This window comes from Medicago sativa, chromosome 8, assembly GCF_051527215.1.
Source record: "Medicago sativa cultivar Bolivia chromosome 8, Bolivia_mono, whole genome shotgun sequence".
NCBI classification, from domain to species: Eukaryota; Viridiplantae; Streptophyta; class Magnoliopsida; order Fabales; family Fabaceae; genus Medicago; species Medicago sativa.
This window is the reverse complement of record NC_140756.1, coordinates 79,913,248-79,932,990: the sequence shown is the minus strand read 5'-3', so window position 1 is coordinate 79,932,990 and position 19,743 is coordinate 79,913,248. Positions and strand designations below refer to the sequence as shown.

The following is a 19,743-nucleotide window of genomic DNA, read 5'->3' as shown; positions in this document are numbered from 1 at the left end:
ACACAAACAAGGAGGCCTTTGAAATGAATCCTCTCAAGCAAGTTAGAGAGACAGGGAGAGAGAAAATATTTTTTTAAACAAGAAAAAGTAAGAGAGTGATAAAAAATTACAAAAGAGACTGAGAATGTAGAGGAAAATGTAGTGTACGAATGAAGATAAATGCATCCAAAATTGATTATTGATTCAAAGTGGATTTGAAGACTACAATCGGAGTTGTTTTCGAATGTGCGACATCAACTTCTTTTCTTGAGGGAGTTGTGCATGTGTAAGGACTTCAACACTCAAGTTGATGAAGTTTTAGGAGTGTAAACGATCGACATAGAGAGAAAACATACTTTTCACCGAGGTGTGGATCTTTTATTTTATATATGTTATAAGTTAACGACTCCGAGTCCAAAACGGTTATGCATTTGAGAGATACTTGATGTGAATCACAAATGGTTGTATGATTGCCATCAAAAGATTGTGATTTGACCAAGGACTTTCTGCTCTCATGTGATATAGGACACTATATGGTATGTGTAGCCATTAGTGAGTTGTTTGTGGATAGAAATTCGTTTTTCAAATAGATTGGACCTTGGTCCAGTTTAGAACAATTCTCTTCATTAATACGAAGGAATAATAACTCTAACCCAATGCATAAAAAGGGGATGAGATTGTTTTATAAGTTGAGCTCGGTGGACCATCTTCATAAGTGGTGCACCTTGGATTGGTACTTAAAATCATGAGAAATTTCAACGACGATCGACAAACTACACATTTATTTTGCATTTTTTTAATCAAACTGATATCATTTAAGTCACTATTTCAATTGTAAATATGAGAATGATTATTAACATCTACTACGAAGAGATTACATCCATCGTCCATGGAGTTTTGAACATTTTTTAATACAAGTTCACGTGGATCGTTTATGAATATAGTCCATATTAGAATTTTTTTATGATTTTTAATATAAAAAATGAGAGAAATGTATACGAAAGCCACATAAATGAGCTTCTAGCTTCTAGCTTATAAGCTCGTTTGACAAAAGTAGCTCTGTTTGGTAACACTTTTTCATCATGAGCTTATAGTTTATTTCACGAGCTTATAAACTATTTTTCAGAAGCTATTCCAAGTAGCGTTTGAGCTTATAGCTTTTAGCTTATCATGTTTTATTCCATTTATACCCTTACCACTTTAACTAAAACCCATATTTACCCTTAATAATTAATTTATTATAAAAACAAAACAAAAACGATCCATTTATACGTATGTTTTTTTTTTCAAAAAAACGTGAGAGAGGAAAAATGAAGAGAATTCATATCAGCCACAACAATCACCCATCAAATGTAATTAATTATTAATTATTTATTTATATAAATTACAGACATTGTTACATTAAACACTTATCTAACTCTCTTTAATTTTAAAGATGATGATATGCAATAATCTTGAATTCCCAATCAAAGTCAGCCTCAACATCTAAGTACCATTAACAAATCTTATAAAAAAAAAACTTTAAAAATACTAATTAAATTAATATCTTTATTCTAACATTAAACCATAAACTCCCTATTTTAACTAACACCTCAAGTATCCTTCAAAAAAAAAAAACTCAATAAGTATCTCACTTAGCTTAAAACAATATTTGAAATCAGTACATCTTTCACCAATCTCATACACAAATCCTTTCTTTGGTTTGTTTAAGAAAGGGAGGATTTAGTCATTAGCTTTTGCACGTTACAAATAATTTTTCTAGCTGAATTAATGAACACATTGCTTAAAAGAGTAAACAAAAACGTTAAACGCTGATATATTTCGCTTTCTTCTTACTCAAGTTACGTTAGGTTTGCTTTTGTTCCCACTTCCCAGTGTCACATTCTGATTTTAACTATAGATGGAATATAATTTAATAAGAAAGAAAAGTAGCACCTGTGGTAGATAACAAATCGAGAAATTCATGAATGTACTAATTATATTATTGGAATGTGACTTTTCCTAAAAGAAATTAAAATGGAAAAAAGTAGGGGCATGGAATTTTGGGAAGGATAAGGTAGCATATAATCATATAGTAGGAGTATATGTTTGGGTTAATAGAAATTGACTTTTGGAACAAACAATTTAATCTTATTCTTATCCAGAGACAATCAAACGTGCTTCCCGTTTCTCCTTTGAAGGAAAAGAAGTAGATGTGAGATAAAGTTACCAAAAAAGGGAGCTGCATAAGTTATTTGGATGTAGTGAAAGTGTGTGCTTATTGGTCACATGATTCCAGCTTGTGTAATTAATCCAGCTGGAGAGTCTTACATTACATCCATATATAAAGAACACAAATATATTTTGGAAAAAGAATAAAGCAAAAATAAAAGTGAAAGTTCCATCAGAATATTGTAAATTATCATAACACTACAAGCAACCACTAATGAAGAAAATAAAATAATAAAGAAAATTATAATACAGTAGAAACTCTTTGAATTAATACTCGGCAAATTAATAAACTCTCTAAAATAATAAATTTGTCAAGTCCCGACTTGGGCCAATGTAAAAAATTGAAAAACTCGATAAAATAATAAGATAATAATTTTTCGGGAGACCCCTTTATAATTTTCGGTCCCAAGAAAATCATAAATTAATAATTCATAGAAACTGAAAAAAAATATATTGAGAATACATTGAACACATTTGTTCCTCTTGTTTACATTTACTGTACTTCAAAAGTCATTATTGATTTCCAATGCATATGAACACGGTAGTTACTAATTTACGTTGAGTCCCAAGGTTCGCAGCAACGTAATTCTAAGAGGCATAGACTAATTTGCCTTTTTGTTTGGTATGTACAGTATAATTACTTAAAAACTCTTTAAATTAAGAATTATTAATTTATCGATAAATTAATAACTCTCTAAATTAATAAATTTCTCCAGTCCTGACATTATTAATTTATAGAGTTTTAAATGTACATGGTATAATTATTGCAAAGCCTCCAAATTAAACAAACCAAACCTAACATATAACTTCTTGTTAATAACATTGTTATACGAGGTTGTTCTAAAGATAAAATATGAGCCAATAATTCATGACCGCCAAACGAATAAACACTACGTCTCAATCCAAAATTTTAAGGTAATAAGAATATAAATCACTTTCTTTTAAAAAAGAACATAAATCACATCTCTCTCGTATACGTAACATTTAATTTATTCTCAGTCAATGTGGAACTAACAACTTACACTTGAATTAAGCTAGGACTTATCTTCATTAAATATAATCTTCTAATGATTAACTGGGACCCAGGAGGGAGGAAAAGTGCATGTACATTTTCAATTTTCCAATTAAAAACCCCCCACCTAGGCCTACTATATGCCATATGGGTGTACATAATGAATTTAAACAAAATCGCAATAATTTAAAATTTCACTAATTGTTCAGAAAACGTGACACCGGAAAGATTACAATGAATGGATGCGCCAAATAGAGGCAAACAAGACTCTGAGTTTGCATAATGATAATGGAGAAAATATACTAAGCTATAAACAGATTATTAAGTAAGAATTTTGGGAGAAAGTGGGAGACATTTTAATTTCATTCTATATATTATCTTTAGAGTTAAACGGAATGCAGAGAATTTAATTTTATTGTGGGTTAAAAGCCATGCTTTCAACTTGGATCGCACTGAGGCCTGAATTGCACATTGCTATTGCCAAGTAATTCTTTAAATCATTTTGGTCTTTCACTTCCCCTTAACTCACAAGTCACAACTACTCGAATAGGATCAAATATTGACAGAAAATATAGAAGGATAAGAGCATCTTTAATGGGGTGAACTAAAGTGGGTGAACTAAGTTACTTTTTGTGGGGCCAAGATGCCAAGTAGGACTTAAGGAATTTATAGTAGATTTAAGTAGTTTTTACTTTAATGGTGATTGTTTATAAAGAACTCAAACTTGACCCCACATGTTTATATTTTTTTATTTGTAATTAGTTTTGATTCCGAATTAATATTAATTTAAATATTTTAATTAAAATTTTAAAAATATTAATTATTAAAGTTGCAGAAAAATTATTTCAATAAATTTTACCAAAACAAGTTGTAAATAATGATAAATATATAATATTAAAATTAAAAATGATACGAAGACACAACAATAATACATAAAAACTACGTTTTTTTTATTGAAATTCAAAATAATACATAAAAATAAGCAACAAATTTCATTTTAACCGAAATGTAAAATAAGACAAATTAATTTTCATTATTCTCATGACCAAATCGCTCCCAAATATGCTCCACCAAATCTGCTTGAAGTTGGCGATGGTTTTGCCTTTCATGAACATGAGCTATCCTTTCAAACAATGTTGACAAATTGGGATCAGGACCAGTAGATATTTCAGTTGTCAAATCATTATCAACGTGGTCGTAGTCAAAATTACCAACATATGTGTCTCTCTCATCTTCAACAATCATGTTATGCAATATGATGCATGCTAACATTATGTGTTTCATTGTATTCACATGCCAAGCGCGCGCTGGGCCACGTACAATTGCGAATCGGGCTTGGAGCACCCCGAATGCCCGCTCAACATCTTTTCGTGCTGATTCTTGTCGTTGGGCAAATAACTTTCTCTTTTCTCCTTGCGGCATAGGAATAGTCTTGACAAATGTTGCCCACTCCGGATAAATGTCATCTGCCAGGTAGTACCCCATATGATAAGTAGTTCGATTCACTGTGTATTGCACTCTAGGAGCTTGACCATTTAAAACATCATTAAACACATCAGACGTGTTTAGCACATTAATATCGTTGTTAGAACCCGCTGTGCCAAAAAATGCATGCCAAATCCACAAGTCTTGAGATGCCACAGCTTCAAGCATGATTGTCGGTTTACCATGATCACCTCTGGAAAATTGACCTTTCCATGCGACAGGACAATTTTTCCACTCCCAATGCATACAATCTATTGAACCCAACATACCTGGAAAGCCGCGTGCCTCACCAATTTGTAATAGACGTGCAATGTCTTCATTGTTTGGCCTTCTCATGTACTGATCACCAAAAATTGTGCACACGCCCATTACAAACCTGTCTAAGCATTCCAATGTAGTGCTTTCACCGATGCGTACATAGTCATCGACACTATCAGCTGGTGATCCATATGCTAGTATACGAAGAGCAGCAGTGCACTTCTGCAATGGTGAAAGTCCCTTTCTACCCACTGCATCAATCCTTCTTTGAAAGTACTCATCATGATTACCAAGGGCTTCAACGATGCGAAGGAACACATGTCTTCGCATACGAAACCTTCGTCGAAATTGAGCCTCTGTGTATACAGGATTTTCAGAGAAGTAGTCATTGAATAATCGGTTATGCCCTTCTTCACGACTTCGATCTATGAGTGTTCTTCTTTTTCTTTGCTTACTTGTATTGTTGGCTTGTTGTTGTGCTTCACGTACTAACCTTATCACCTCTTCCTCCCTGTTGTCGTTGAGGCAATCATCTATGACTTCATTCCAAATATTATCCCATTCAATGTTTGGATCCATCGAAGATAGGAGAATAAACTTGGAGGAGTTATGAGTTTTAGGAGAATGGGAGAATTTGTGAGTTTTAGGAGAATGGGAGAAGTTGTGAGTTTTAGGAGAATGGAAGAACACATGTATATATAGGCTATTTTCTTTTTAATAACGGCTAGTTTTTTAACGGCTAGTTTTTAATAACGGCTAGTTTAACGGCTAGTTTTTTACCGGCTAGTTTTAATAACGGCTAGTTTTTTAACGGCTAGTTTTTAATAACGGCTAGTTTAACGGCTAGTTTTTTACCGGCTAGTTTTAATAACGGCTAGTTTTTTAACGGCTAGTTTTTAATAACGGCTAGTTTAACGGCTAGTTTTTTACCGGCTAGTTTTAATAACGGCTAGTTTTTTAACGGCTAGTTTTTAATAACGGCTAGTTTAACGGCTAGTTTTTTAACGGCTAGTTTTTAATAACGGCTAGTTTAACGGCTAGTTTTTTAATGGCTAGTTTTTAATAACATCATATCATAGTTTAAATTTCTTTTTATTTAATTTATTAACCCAAAACTGAAATAATAATGCATTGCTTTTTTTACGTGAATGTGATATTAAACTATTTTTTAAGCCATGAAGCATGAAAGATCCATATGCCTTGTTTCTAAGCCACGTGAATGTGAACATGAATGTGATAACAACGGCTAGTTTTTACAACATCATAATTTATTTGAAACATAAATATAAAATTAACATTACAATTAATTATGACAAAGTTAAAATAATCACGACACTACAATCAATATGCCTAACTTCTCTTGAAATACTTCTCCTTGATACTTTTACAAACTTCTTCATGCTCATGACGTTGCTCATCATCCATCTTTGATTTGTCCATCATGATAATTTCATACAACTTTGGTATGCTCTCTGCCAACCTTGCTTCAGCTATTTTATTATACACATCTAGTTTCTTTTCCGAGACATTTTCGATGCTAGACAAATCCACAATGGGTGTTGTAGATGGAGATGCCTTTCCCTTTCCCTTCCTTTTTGCCGCTTTTTGCCCCATCGGACGGTCAGTTTGAGATGCATTGTTGTATTCTGAACAATCAATGGGATTTTCTGGATTAGATGTAGATGAGTATGTCCCAGTAGATGATGTCTTTGATCTCTTTGAAGAGTTGTTCATTGCTTCTCCCTTCCATTTAGGTTCATCCTTCAACAACCGCCACGCGTGCTCCATTGTGAAACGTATTTTACGTACTTGTACAAAAAGCATATGTGCATCATCCATGATGTCGGACTCAGACTGCCCACTTTTCTTGTTAGTAACAGCTAGTTTGTAAGAGCCGCAAAACCAATGACAATGTCTATTCAACAAATGCCATCGAGATTTGAGTGTGGACCACTCCCTCGCTATGAGTCTCCCACGATATTTGTCATAGCCATCCTTGATTCTACCCCAAAAGCTATCTGCTTTTTGGTCAACTCCCACGATCGGATCTTTGGAAATGTTGAGCCATGTTTGAATAAGCAATTTATCTTCTTCATCTGAGAACCTGAAACGTTGTTTTTTCTGGCTAGAACGCTCTCCTTCTTCCGTGGAAGTAACATTTTCTAGACCAACCTGAGTCGAGTACACTGGCACTTGAGAATCTGTAGTGGATTCAATTGGTGATTCCAGTTCTACGCTAGGTGGTTGAAAAATAAAAGGTCGTGGATTTTGAGAACCGTCACCGGCAGTTAATGGCGGTGATTGAAACATACAAGGTCGTGGGTTTTGAGACATAAAAGGTTGGGGATATTGAGAACCGTCACTGCTAGGGAGTGGTGGTCGTGGATACGTAAAAGATTGAAAATTTTGAGAACCATCACCGATTGGGGTTTGCATATAATTATAGTAATGGTTCCATTGGTTGTGATCCATTTGACAAAAAAAAAAAATTCAGATATGATTGGAGATTAAAAGACAACAAGAGAACAAAATGTAGAAGGTGAAATTGTGTGTAAAAAAATATGAGGTAGTAACTACACTAATTTATAGGAAGATAAAAATTAGAGAAATTATTGCCGTTGGTTCTTGTAAAATTATTACCGTTGGCTTTTTATAAAATAAGGTAGTAATTGCTAGTTCAAAAATGGTACCGTTGGCTTTTTTGTAAAATTATTACCGTTGGCTTTTTTTATAAAATGGTACTACTACTACATTGTTCTTTTATTACCATTCCCTCTCCAAGACTTCAATATTTTAATAATAAAAAATGGTAATTGGTAGTTCAAAAAGAGATAGAGCACCGTGTGTTGTATAGTTCACGTGAACTAATATTAGTTCACCCACCATGCCACATCATCCATCTCCAATGCAAGTGAAGTATAAACAATGTAAACTATAAAGAATCAAGCCATTAGTTCACCTGCACTAAAGATGCTTTCAACTTGGATCGCACTGAGGCCTGAATTGCACATTGCTATTGCCAAGTAATTCTTTAAATCATTTTGGTCTTTCACTTCCCCTTAACTCACAAGTCACAACTACTCGAATAGGATCAAATATTGACAGAAAATATAGAAGGATAAGTAAATACGAAACCAAATGAATTATGTATGCTCCTGTAAAAAAATCTTGTATTATTTTTCTTCAGGCAATTAGTATATTTTATATACAAACAAAACAAAAACGTATTCCAAAAGATACATAATTATTCACTAAATAAATGAAGATTTATCTATCTCAAACGTAATCTTCATCTCTCAGCATGGAGAACTACTAACACGTGAAATAAAGTTCAAGTAAGAGCTAAAACAATAAATTTAGCCATCATGGATCAGCTCAGCCACCGTTTGTGTCACACAAAATATTAAATTAAGCCTCATTTCATCATCATGAATATTCTCAGCTCAGGCATGTTGCAACCACTTCAATGATATCACCATATAATTTCAAGCAACATCTATGCTTTTTCTTTCTCATCATCCTGCATATTCAAGCAAGTCTCAAAATAAATATAAATATAAATATAAATATAAATATAAATATAAATATAAATAGTAAACACAAAAATGTGACCAATTTGAAAGAATGATTAAACAAGGGAAAATTACATAGACTTCTTTGAGATCTCATTGAAAATCACTCACACCCCCTTAGTTTTTTAAACATACACCTACCTCCCTCACTAATTTTCGACACATACCTCCCTCCCTAATATGTTAACTCTTAGTTGTATGTTTAAAATGAAAAATCAGTGCTTCCCCACCATTCACCAGCAAGACGGCCTTTATGTTGTCTCCAATCTAATTTCAATTAATGAAAGTTTATGTCTACTACAAAAAATGAAATCTTTGAGATGGAACTAATTTTTCCAGCACTCTTGTAACTGAAGTTATTGTTATTTCAGTTCACTTGGATCTCTGAAGCACGGGTACTCCGTTTTGCTAAACGTACCCGTACCGGGTACTGCGCAGGTACTGGTACACGTACGGTACGCGTACTGTACGCACCCATGAAGCACCAGGTTTTTTTTTTTTTTTTAATGGTTGGGTACGGCCGGGGTACTGCAGTGGTACTGATTGGGTACGTTTATCCTCTTTTTTTGGAGAAAATGGAGCAATTATAGTTTTTTTTTGTTTTTTTATAAAAGTCAAACTTAACTCCACGCATATCCTCTTTTTTTTTTTGAGAAAAACAAGCCCTTTTATGAGAATTAATAGCATTGAAGCTAGTCATTTTACTGAAGATGAGGAAGGAAATAGTGATATCGACACAGTTGGAGTGTGATTTTTCCTATTCATGCATAGTTATTAAGTTTTATCCGGTACTTTAGTTTTTCAATTTGGATGTTTTAGCGTTGTAATTTTTTTTTTGGTTGAATTTTTGTCGTCATTTGAGCAATATAATTTTCTCATGCAATGTTATTTATTTTAAATTAAAAAAAAAAAAATTTATCGTAACGTACCCGTACCTTTGTTTTTTGAGAAATGCCGTATCCCGTACCCGCACCCGCACCCGTACCGGGTATCGTACCCGCACCCGTGCAACACAGACTTGGATCCTTCGTTTCCATTTAAATCCTCAGAAATAGGGGTTGCCCAGCTTAAAGTTTCTAATAATGGATGCTTTAGAAATGAGATAGCTGAGTTTTAGCTAGATAAGAACAAAACTTTCTCCTTTATGGTCTGCACGGATTAATATTTTTTGAGCTTGAGCTTGTATATGAGTACATAAACTAAGTTTTAGTGGTGCCACGGATTGGTACATGTGTACAAATTGAGCACCAAAACTCTGCACTCATTAATTAGATGAGAACCAAACTCTACTGTGAATGTGGAAGGGTTGCGAAACAAATTTGATTCAAGGGGTTAACCTTATTTTGATGCTCTGTGAGTACATGCGTGAGCGTCTTTTAATGATACCATGGGAGAGGTCAATGCAATTTCCCTTTAAATAAAACACTCAGACCACAATGAAGTTCCAGTTGTATCAAATAAATATTCTATATGGATATTTGATTTAGTTCAATAGTCTGTTACTACTGAGGTCAATACCGTCATCCCCTACTTTACTAATAGCAAGCATCTGTCATCATTTCCAAATTCCAACACAGTGAATCCTAATGACCCCTAATCCTTACAAGTTACAACAAATCCTTTGGTTATGGCTACTATACAGAAGTATGCAATTGCTTATTTCCAATAGAAGGTCAAACCTTTCTAACACTTTGTCATCCAACGAAACGGAAATCGACCAAGTAGATTAGTATAATTACAACAACCACAAACTGGAAGCGGGAATTTACAAAATAGTCAAATTTCATCGCAACGTCAAGTTTGAAACATAATAGGCAATCAAGTGCTTGACTAAAATGCAACCCAAGGGTATTTTAAATTGCAATTCCTTTTCAAACCTATATATGCACTGTCTAAGATAAAGAACAGGTTTTTTATTTTCTTGTCTTGAACTTAAAAAACGTACTAAAAGGAATAAATCTAAAGTGAGAAATATATATAGAAAGGGAGAATAAGACCGGAAATAGTACAGAGGATATCGCGCTTACCGAACTTTCTACCAGTTTGTCTAAATCATCATCAAATCCACCATCGTCGTCATCTGGAAAGACTATAGACATTGTTAGCAAATATAGACACATCAAAGCTTGAATTTAGTCATGAAGAAATGAATCACTCAGAGCACATAATATATATATACTCCTAAATTCTATATTATATCCCCAAAAGCATACCAATAGTCAGTGGATATACCAATCAAATCTCCAACTCTGGAAAACATGGCAGCCAAGACTATGAAAAAATGGCAATCTAGTACTCTAATCGGCTTAGCTTTAGATTTGTTAAGAAAAATAATTGAAATTTAACATTTAATAGCTATTGCCTTTTAGCTTCCCAATTACTCTCATTATTAGTCCAAAAATTTGTAAGTTTAACTATTTGATTGCATCCCTTCCCCTCCTTACATTCCATCTCATTCTGTTAAACTTCAAAGCTTCCAATGTAGCTTAAATCAGGAAATCACTATAAACCAAAAGATAAATTGTTTGGCATGACTCTATATAATTCCATTATACAATTACTAGGTTTTTATATTAGGCCTATCTCATCCTTAAAAAACCAACTTGTATGGTGAGAAGTGCCTCTCTTTATAAACTCTTATCAGGCCTTATATCAATTATAAATGAAGATGCACATGTACCAAATAGAAAGAAATAGATTTTAAAAGACAAATTGAATACGGTGTACCTGGGTCATCATCGCTGTTTTCTGTATCTCCCAGAAGAAATGCATCCAAGTCTTGCTGATGTGATGAATTTGATGTTTTGGTCTCTTTATTCACTTCCTTGACCTCTTGATTGGAGGTTAATTTAACTTCTAATGGTTTCATCACTATTTGATCTTTAACTTGCTCGGATGATTTTAATTTAGCATCTTGCATGTACCAATTCTCATAGCTGCAAGAAATCATAGGAAAAAACAGTTTACTATGAGTCACAAAACAGTATAACTATAGCACAGTGCATGCTGCACATGTACAAGTATAACTAACATGTTATTAATAATTTAAGTATATCCAACTATATTTTTGGATGAAATTGCACAAAATAGTCACCGTCTTTAACAACTCAACCGACATATGTGGATAGTAGCATTCAGCTGCCCTTATGAGCCAATTTAGACAATCTGAATTCTGAAGTATATTATCAAAATTTTACATGTTCATTTTTTTACTGTAGGGGAAGTTACTTCGTTCACGTATTGCGGATGTTTTCATATCGAAATTAATAGAAAGACAATTTTGAATCCATTGGGAACCATGGGGACAATATACATGTTTCTGTATTTCTAAATTAGAAGTATCATAGTGAAATGCCTACATTGTGATCTTTGCCAAGATTACACATATGTCTTTATGCTTTATTCTATAAGTAACAAGAAAAGCCCATATATAATTCAGGACTGTATAGTTTTCTCAGACTTCAAAGACCAAATAGTCCTTGTATTGGATTGATCTTGGTCAGACAAAAGTCAAATAACAAAATTTCTGCAAAAACCAAAATACTCAAGCAATAGTGTAAACTACTTACGGTGCAATATGATTATTCACAAGTATAAAATATATTCTCCAAAACTTCCTCTCTTTCATGACACGTGGACACAACTCATACCTCAATTTTGAAATTTCCTGCGACAAAGAATAGACTGAATTGTGAAAGGCTAGTTTTCAAAAATACCTTTTGACAAAAAAAATAATTAACACAAGGAAATAATAACATGTATACATAAAACAAATTATACACCAAGGTGTCATATTTTACTTTCTTCATGCTAGATTGACCCAAAAATAGGCAGTGCTTTTGACCCTTTGATTTGCCCCAACAATAAACTTGGAGAAAAGAATATCACACATCTCATAATTCTACCATAGTAACATATCACAAATCAACATGAGTGGATCCAAATAACACCGTGAGAATGTCACGGAAGCAATTTGGGGTTGCCACTCGTTGCCTCTAACAACCATGTTCTATATCCCTCCCAAGCTCTCTTTCCACAGACACGCATAAAATCTTCCTACACTGCAAAGGTCGACAGTAATCAAGACACAAATAATCTACTATCTGAATCTAACACCCACACCATAAATTATTGTTGATATTTGCAAATATTCAGACTCGAAGCCATCAATCCATGATGATATGTAACTTCTATTTGCAAATACTCCCAAACATCAGCTTTGTTTTTTCAAGTATACTGGTTGGGAAACTCATCTACTCTACTTTCTGAACAGATTTAATAAATATTAGACATCTCACCTCACATTTCAATGATTAAGGAAAGAGTTTTTTCTATTGTCTGTAACTCTGTATATGTAACTTCTCAAAAGCAAACAAACAAAGTTAAACTAGAAAAGGAGATTCTCCAAAGACATTAATCAGTGCTTACATGCAATCCATTTGTGTCGATAGAAGTACTAATGGATATGCATTGCTTTGATAACAGTCTCCTAGTTTTAGGGAGTATATTATTCTGATTCACGGATACAAGGATTAATAGTGTGGGAAATTTAATCCTCAAGACCCACTGTGTTTTGATTATGTGTGTAAATAAATCCTTTGGAGTCTTAACATAAATTAAAAATAGATGCTACCTTGACAGTAGAAAGAACAAGATTGGCATGTTTTTCCTGCCACTCCGTTAAATCCTGCCTAATATTAGAAACTGCGGGAACATCAAACAGTTCTGTATCATCTGCAAATGGTAACCAAAATTGATATAAGCTTCAGGTATAAAATAATAAAGGGAAGCACCAACTGATAATACAAACTTCAAATTTCATAGCAATATAGCATTTATACTGAAGTACGAGCGTTTACTTGATTGAGTAAATGGAAAGTAGGATAATGGACTGAAATAAAGGTAGAAAATGTAATGCATTGGCTGTAACTTCTAAGAGTACATCAGTTACAACGTAATGCATTCAAAACCAAGTTTGTTTGGTTGAGTTAAATATAATGCATTGGAAATCAAGTTGAAGTTTTCAACTTTTTAGGAATTTTTACCAACGTGTTAATTTCAAAGTAAAATTGATTTCTTGACCGAAAAGTAAGCTGACTTTTGCATCAAAACTAAGAACTACTATTCCATTAAATGTGTATAGACAAAAATACTCTCATCATTTGATACTTCATTATTACTTCAACAATATCTACGCACCCATATCAGTAATCAGTAATCACATGTCTAAGAGTAAGCCGTTTTTATTAATACTAAGCAAATGACATTTATTGTGTAAAAAATGAAAATCAACTTCACATCTATAATTGACAACCAGTTTCATCTAAAGTCAATTTTACAGACTCTAATCCAAACACAAACACAATGTATTCACTCCATCGTCCAATTTCCCTTTAAGAAAAACTAAGTACTCTTTCACACTCTCTTTTAACAAACTTTTTCTAACACATTCCTCGTTGAAAAGAAAAATCATGTGAGAATCTTATTTCTTTACTAATGTGTCCCACCAACTATAAAATGTGACCCGCACCACATAGTAAACCTAGAGGAGCACCAACACTTCACATTGTTAGTTGTTACATGACGCCGACATGTATGATTACATTCCATTTTTCAATTTTCTCATGTATTTGCATTGATTGATGTGTTTTACCTTGAAGTTAGAACACTTGTATCAAACCCTAATCCTCCCCAATAAAAACACGAAACAAAACAAAAAACCTTGAAGAGGAAAATCTCGGAAGGTAGTGACGGTGATTCCTTTGACGAATTCTCTCAATTCGTCGGTAACGCCGAAACTCTCAAAATTGGGATTGATATCGACATCGTTGTTGAATGAAGGTTCAGCCAAATGGATGGAAGCTTGTGCCACGATCCCCTTGGCAGTCTCTGCTATGATTTCGGTGAATTTGTGAGCACTGAATGAAAGGTCTTGTGATAGTTTCGCTGTTTCTTCCGCAAAGCTTCGACCTTTCTTCCATAACTCCACCATGCTTCCACCTTGAGGAATCTCTCTTAATATAAGAAGAGAAGATGTTGTGGAAAATATATTATTACCCTAAGCTGGTTGCTTGCCAAATCACACAATTGAGGGTAAAAGTTGTCTAAAAATTACTTTATTGAACTAAATGACCAAAATTAACTATGATGATGTCATGTAACTACTAAAGGCATCTGGTTTAGTTTATTTGCTCTACAAAAACACTCTTTCACTTACATAGCAACTAGACAAATTACTTTTGCGTCAGCATTTATATCATTTACCAATGCTGCAAGTTGTACTCTTGGGGGGCAAAATTCAAATTTCAAAATTCAAATACTCTTTTATATATCATCTAATACTCCTTCACTATTATATCATTCTCCCTTTTTCTTCTTCCACTGTTTTTATCTTTACTATTTTTTCTTCTCAATTTCTAACCATTTTTTCATCTCTATTTTGCAGAAAAATCTTGAACACATGAAGATAAATGAAACTTCTTTTATCATCACAAAGGTATGAAGATGATAATAAACTCATTTTTTGGTTGTGCATTGTCTTTAATTTTTTTTTCCCTCTTCATATCAAATCTCTATAACATGTTAAATGAAGCTTCTTTTTTTTTAAGATTCTCCACGAATGCATAAGAAACAATATACACATACAAGAATGTTGAATGATCTTCTTGTGTCTCCAGCAAACTATAAAACAAGAAGAAAAGCACATACAAGTTAAAAGAAAAGCAGAAGTAAATGATGAGAAAACATGGGTAAGTGAACGATCCTTTCTTTTTTTTTCTTCCATTTCTATTGGATTTTAGTAATACTTGCTGTTTTGAAAAATATATATATATAACTAATTAGTCAAAATAAGAGTTCAAGAAATAAAATAAAATCTACATAAAATACATGTTTGGACACATTTCTACTTTCATTCATAGACATGCTTTCTTGTGTTACAAAATCAAATGCTCAAATATCTATCCTTCAAATGCTAATCTCATTATTTGTCATTGTAATCTTTAACTTCATTTGTTTTAACAGTGGAATTTTTTTTTTCTTAGTAGGAATGTTAAACAATGTTGTATCTCTCCAAGAAACATCAAAGACGGTAAATAAATGATGAAAAACAGCTAGAAGAGTACTAATATTTCTATGTGGTCATAAATGTATTTTTCAATTTTATGAGTTAAAAAAGTGATGAATTTTAAAGGTAACTCCTGAAAATCTGATTTGAAAAGAAAGAGAGGAGAATGAAATGGTGGATAATATTCAAAAAAAAATTATATAAGTCGCCGGAGGTGAAATGGGTGTGACTGAAAGGTGGTTGGTGTAATTGGTGGTACACGGTGGAGATGAAAAAGCAAAGGAGGTTAAGTTTTTTTTTTTTGGTGCATAGAGATGAAAAATTATGTTTACTTGGTTAGGTTAAAAAAATAACTATTCATTATTAATAAATAACAATAAATAAAAAGTTGATGTGTATTTTTTTAAGATAAAGTTGATGGGTCATTGATTTGTGGTTATGACATATCACGAGTGAACAGTTGAGGAATTGATGTGTGATAAAAAAATTATCATAATAAATAATAATAGAAAAAACAGTCGTGATAGGTGTCACTATTTTTTTGTATAATGTTGTGGTAGAAAAAAATTTGAAATTTTTTGTTGCAGATAGATGAACTAGGAGATAAATCCATGTCAATAGTGCCTTGAGGATAATTGAACTCTTTCTGTTTTCTTTTCTTCAAAAGACAAGATAAATGGTCTTTTTATGTAGAGATTCAACAAATGTTACTATATAAAAAAACACTATTTAAGCACTATTTTTAGTTATTATATATTAAAAATAAATGTCCTGCTCACATATTTTTTCTACAGAACAGATATGGAAATAAACATATTATGTATTCATTACTTTATTTATGTTATGTAAAGGAACAAATGATACATCCGATTTTTTTTTTTTTTTGATCAGGAATACATCCGATTTTTATTCATTGTAAAAACAAAATTACACATGAGTTTTTGGATCTAGAAAATCATGTTTTTTAAAATCATGTCATGCAACTTCTATTACAAAAATCAATTAAGAGAAATGCAAACAGTAAAAAAGCAAATCCATATGGCTTACATTTTTTTTTTTTTTGCTTAATTTATCAACAAAGTTAATTCATGAGAATGTATCAACACAAACCAATAGCCAGATGAAAGAAAATGCCTCAGAAATCTCTAAAACATGAAACTTAAAATTGTAGATGAAACTAAATTTCAATTACCTGTGGAACATTTTAGCAAACAAAATTCCCAAATCCAAACCAGATTTGATACTTACATTTTAATGTCTATCTCTTATGTTGTTGCATGCATAAAGTTGAGAAGAAATAGCACCATGTTGTTACTGTGCAAACTTTCTGATACGGTGGTGAAAATTTCAGTACGGTGGTCAACAGAAAAAATGGTCAAAGTTTACAAACAAATAAAAAAAATTACTTGATTTTCAAGATTCCTCCTTTTGTAATTATGATTTGATAGAAGGATAGAGGATGAAGGGAGCATCAAAAATATGCATTTCTTTTGGAAAAAGGAGGCTGGACGGAGGGGTTGGTGGCCAGAAAGAGAGTGGCAGCGGCTAGGGTTTCTATTAGGGGCGGAGAAGACAGAGAGAGGAAGGGAAGCTGAAATGAATACTGGTTTATGATTTTCTTGGTATTTATATTTGGGTTGTTGGTTTTTATTGGGCCGAAATTTAAACAAGCCCATGCCTGTTATTTATTTTTTCTTATTAAAAATTATTGCATCTCAAGATTTTCTTTTTTGCCAAAAGTTCCCTTCAATTTTTATGGTATACGGGAGATTAATTATTTTTTTTCTCCAAGGAACTCAATTAATTATTTAAATATATGTAATTATTTAAATATATGTATTAGGACAAGTTGTAAGTGATATTAATTTTAAAATAAATTTTATACATAGAATAGATTGTCACCGCTAACAATTTAAAATAATTATTATATATGGGATAAGTAGTCACTAATACAAATTTAGTAATAATTATTATCCACAGGACAAATTGTTTAGTAAAAATTATTATACACGGGACAAATCATCGCTGATACAAATTTTAAAATAATTATCATACACGAGACAAGTCGTCCCTTAAACAAATTTTAAAATAATTATAATTCAAAATAAACAAGTAAATAATTAATGTACACGGAAAAATTGTCAATAACTAATTCATCACTCCAAAATGCACGGGATAAATGGATATTATATAAAATTTTGTAAACAACTAAAATGCATGAGAGAAACGGTCACGAAAATTCCAAAAGTAACTCAAATGCATGGTATGAGTTGTCACCGACTAAACTAACTTTGATACACGGGACAAAATATCATTTATAAAAAATTGATCTAGCAAAAATGTTTATACTATTTAGAATATCACATCACTTTAATTCTACAATTATATTGAACTCTCATCAACTAAAATTAAAGAGATAAGTGAGCATTGTCTAAAAGTTCGTAAATATATAAAATGCATGGGAGAAGTGGGCAATGACTAAAAATTCAGAATTAACTCAAATGTACAAGATAAATTGACACCGACTAAATTAACTTTGATATCTGGGACAAGTTGTAATTTATAAAAAAAATTCTTCCTGATAAAACGTTTATACTATCTAGAATATCACCTCGCTTCAATTCTACAATGATATTGAATTGTCATCTTCTAAAATGCACGAGATAAGTGAGATTGTCTAAAATATCGTAAATAAAAAAATGCACGGGAGAAGCGGGCATTGACATAAGTAACTCAAATGTACAGGATAAGTTGTCACTGACAAAAATAACTTTGGTACACGAGAGAAGTTGATATTTATAAAAAATTGTTCTTGCGAAAACGTTTTACTATTTAGAATATCACATCACTTTAATTCTACAATTATATTGAACTCTCATCAACTAATATGCACGGGACAAATGGACATTGTCTAAAATTTTGTAAATATATAAAATGCATAGGAGAAGTGGGTATTGACTAAAATTTTAGAATTAACTCAAATGTACAAGATAAGTTGACACTGATTAAATTAACTTTGATTCACATGACAAGTTGTCATTTATTAAAATCAATTCTTGATAAAACGTTTATACTATTTAGAATATCACATCATTTTAACTCTATAATTATATTGAATCCTCATCAACTAAAATGCACGGGATAAATGGACATTGTCTATAATATCGTGAATAAATAAAATGCATGAGAGAAGCGAGCATTGATTCAAATATCAGAAGTAACTCAAATGCACGTGATAAGTTATCTCTGACTAAATTAAGTTTGATACATGGGACAAATTGTCATTTATAAAAAATTGTTCCTGATAAAACGTGTATACTATTTAGAATATGGCATCAATTTAATTCTACAATTATATTGAACTCTCCTGATAAAATGCACATGATAAATGGATGTTGTCTAAAATATTGTAAATAAATAAAATGCATGGGAGAAGCGAGCATTGAGTAAAATTTCAGATCCAGAAATTGTAGATTTAAATGCACGGGATGAGTTGTTATTTGACTAAACTAACTATGATACACGACAGAAGTTGTTATGGTGGAAATACTTTGAACAAACCAAACTGGTTAAGTATTATTGACTTCTACATTTTCAACTTTTCGTTTATAACTTTTGTTATACCTATGATAATTATTTGTAATATATTAACTTCGTCTAATATATGATTTTCTTATGCAGAAATTATCATGTGAATTTGCAAATTTTCTAAAGCACAACATATACGACAACCTAATTCTATCTGAAGACATTGGAGAAAATCAAACTTTGAACATCATTGTCAATAAAGATCGCAAATTAACTACACAAATTTGACCTAAGTGGAATAATTTCGTCCAAACTAATGAATTCCGACCAGGATGTGCTGTCAGATTTAATTTTTCGATCAATAATTGTTATGTTTGTCATGTATTTCATGTAAAATAGGACTATGTGGGTTATTTTATATTAGTCTATTTATGACTATATATTCATAAGATTGTACCAAAGCATTAGCATTACCTGTCAATTCTATTTTCTACATTATATTCGAAATTAACTGTTTTCTACTTATTCCCAGAAGTATAAATTATATAATCAATGCAATTTAGTTTATTATAACATCCAACATATAATACACAAATAATTGGACAACACATAAATTATTCACATAAATAAAT

General features: G+C 32.1%; 2 protein-coding genes and 1 long non-coding RNA gene across 11 annotated transcripts; 1 reads left to right on the top strand and 2 right to left on the bottom strand.

Moving 5' to 3' along the window:
• Positions 1–6,128: 6,128 nt before the first annotated feature.
• Positions 6,129–7,914, bottom strand: LOC146902020 (uncharacterized). Its single transcript, XM_085732364.1, has one exon. It carries the CDS (start codon positions 7,415–7,417, stop codon positions 6,296–6,298), a length of 1,122 nt encoding a protein of 373 aa, XP_085588490.1. The 5' UTR covers positions 7,418–7,914; the 3' UTR covers positions 6,129–6,295.
• Positions 7,915–8,088: 174 nt separating this feature from the next.
• Positions 8,089–17,446, bottom strand: LOC146902018 (uncharacterized). Of its 7 annotated transcripts, none has more exons than XR_015021392.1 (9): positions 16,990–17,446; positions 16,832–16,910; positions 14,239–14,531; positions 13,151–13,251; positions 12,087–12,184; positions 11,245–11,453; positions 10,545–10,606; positions 9,453–9,666; positions 8,089–8,465 (listed from the first exon to the last, which is right to left on the bottom strand). XR_015021392.1 is itself a non-coding variant. In XM_085732362.1 (6 exons), exons 1-6 carry the CDS (start codon positions 14,507–14,509, stop codon positions 8,442–8,444), a joined length of 765 nt encoding a protein of 254 aa, XP_085588488.1. In that variant the 5' UTR covers positions 14,510–14,531; the 3' UTR covers positions 8,089–8,441. The 7 variants fall into 7 exon arrangements, 2 of the variants coding, with proteins under 2 accessions (XP_085588488.1, XP_085588489.1); XR_015021390.1 differs by lacking the exon at positions 16,990–17,446 and adding an exon at positions 15,163–15,198 and having other exon boundaries at positions 16,832–16,972; XR_015021391.1 differs by having other exon boundaries at positions 16,832–17,446.
• On the top strand, positions 14,883–17,302 carry LOC146902019 (uncharacterized). Of its 3 annotated transcripts, none has more exons than XR_015021397.1 (3): positions 14,883–15,013; positions 15,126–15,266; positions 15,561–17,302. It is a non-coding gene; the product is annotated as an uncharacterized LOC146902019 (long non-coding RNA). The 3 variants fall into 3 exon arrangements; XR_015021394.1 differs by having other exon boundaries at positions 14,888–15,013; positions 15,195–15,266; XR_015021395.1 differs by lacking the exon at positions 14,883–15,013 and having other exon boundaries at positions 15,132–15,266; positions 15,564–17,302.
• Positions 17,447–19,743: the final 2,297 nt, after the last annotated feature.

Excerpts from the sequence above, each read along its gene's own strand:
- LOC146902020 (XM_085732364.1), bottom strand. The coding sequence starts at position 7,417 with ATGGATCACAACCAATGGAACCATTACTATAATTATATGCAAACCCCA.
- LOC146902018 (XM_085732362.1), bottom strand. The coding sequence starts at position 14,509 with ATGGTGGAGTTATGGAAGAAAGGTCGAAGCTTTGCGGAAGAAACAGCG. Across the intron at positions 12,185-13,150 it reads TTGTTCTTTCTACTGTCAAG|GAAATTTCAAAATTGAGGTA; the intron begins GTAGCATCTATT and ends TCTTTGTCGCAG. Across the intron at positions 8,466-10,544 it reads ACAAACTGGTAGAAAGTTCG|GATGATGAGAAAGAAAAAGC; the intron begins GTAAGCGCGATA and ends TTGAATATGCAG.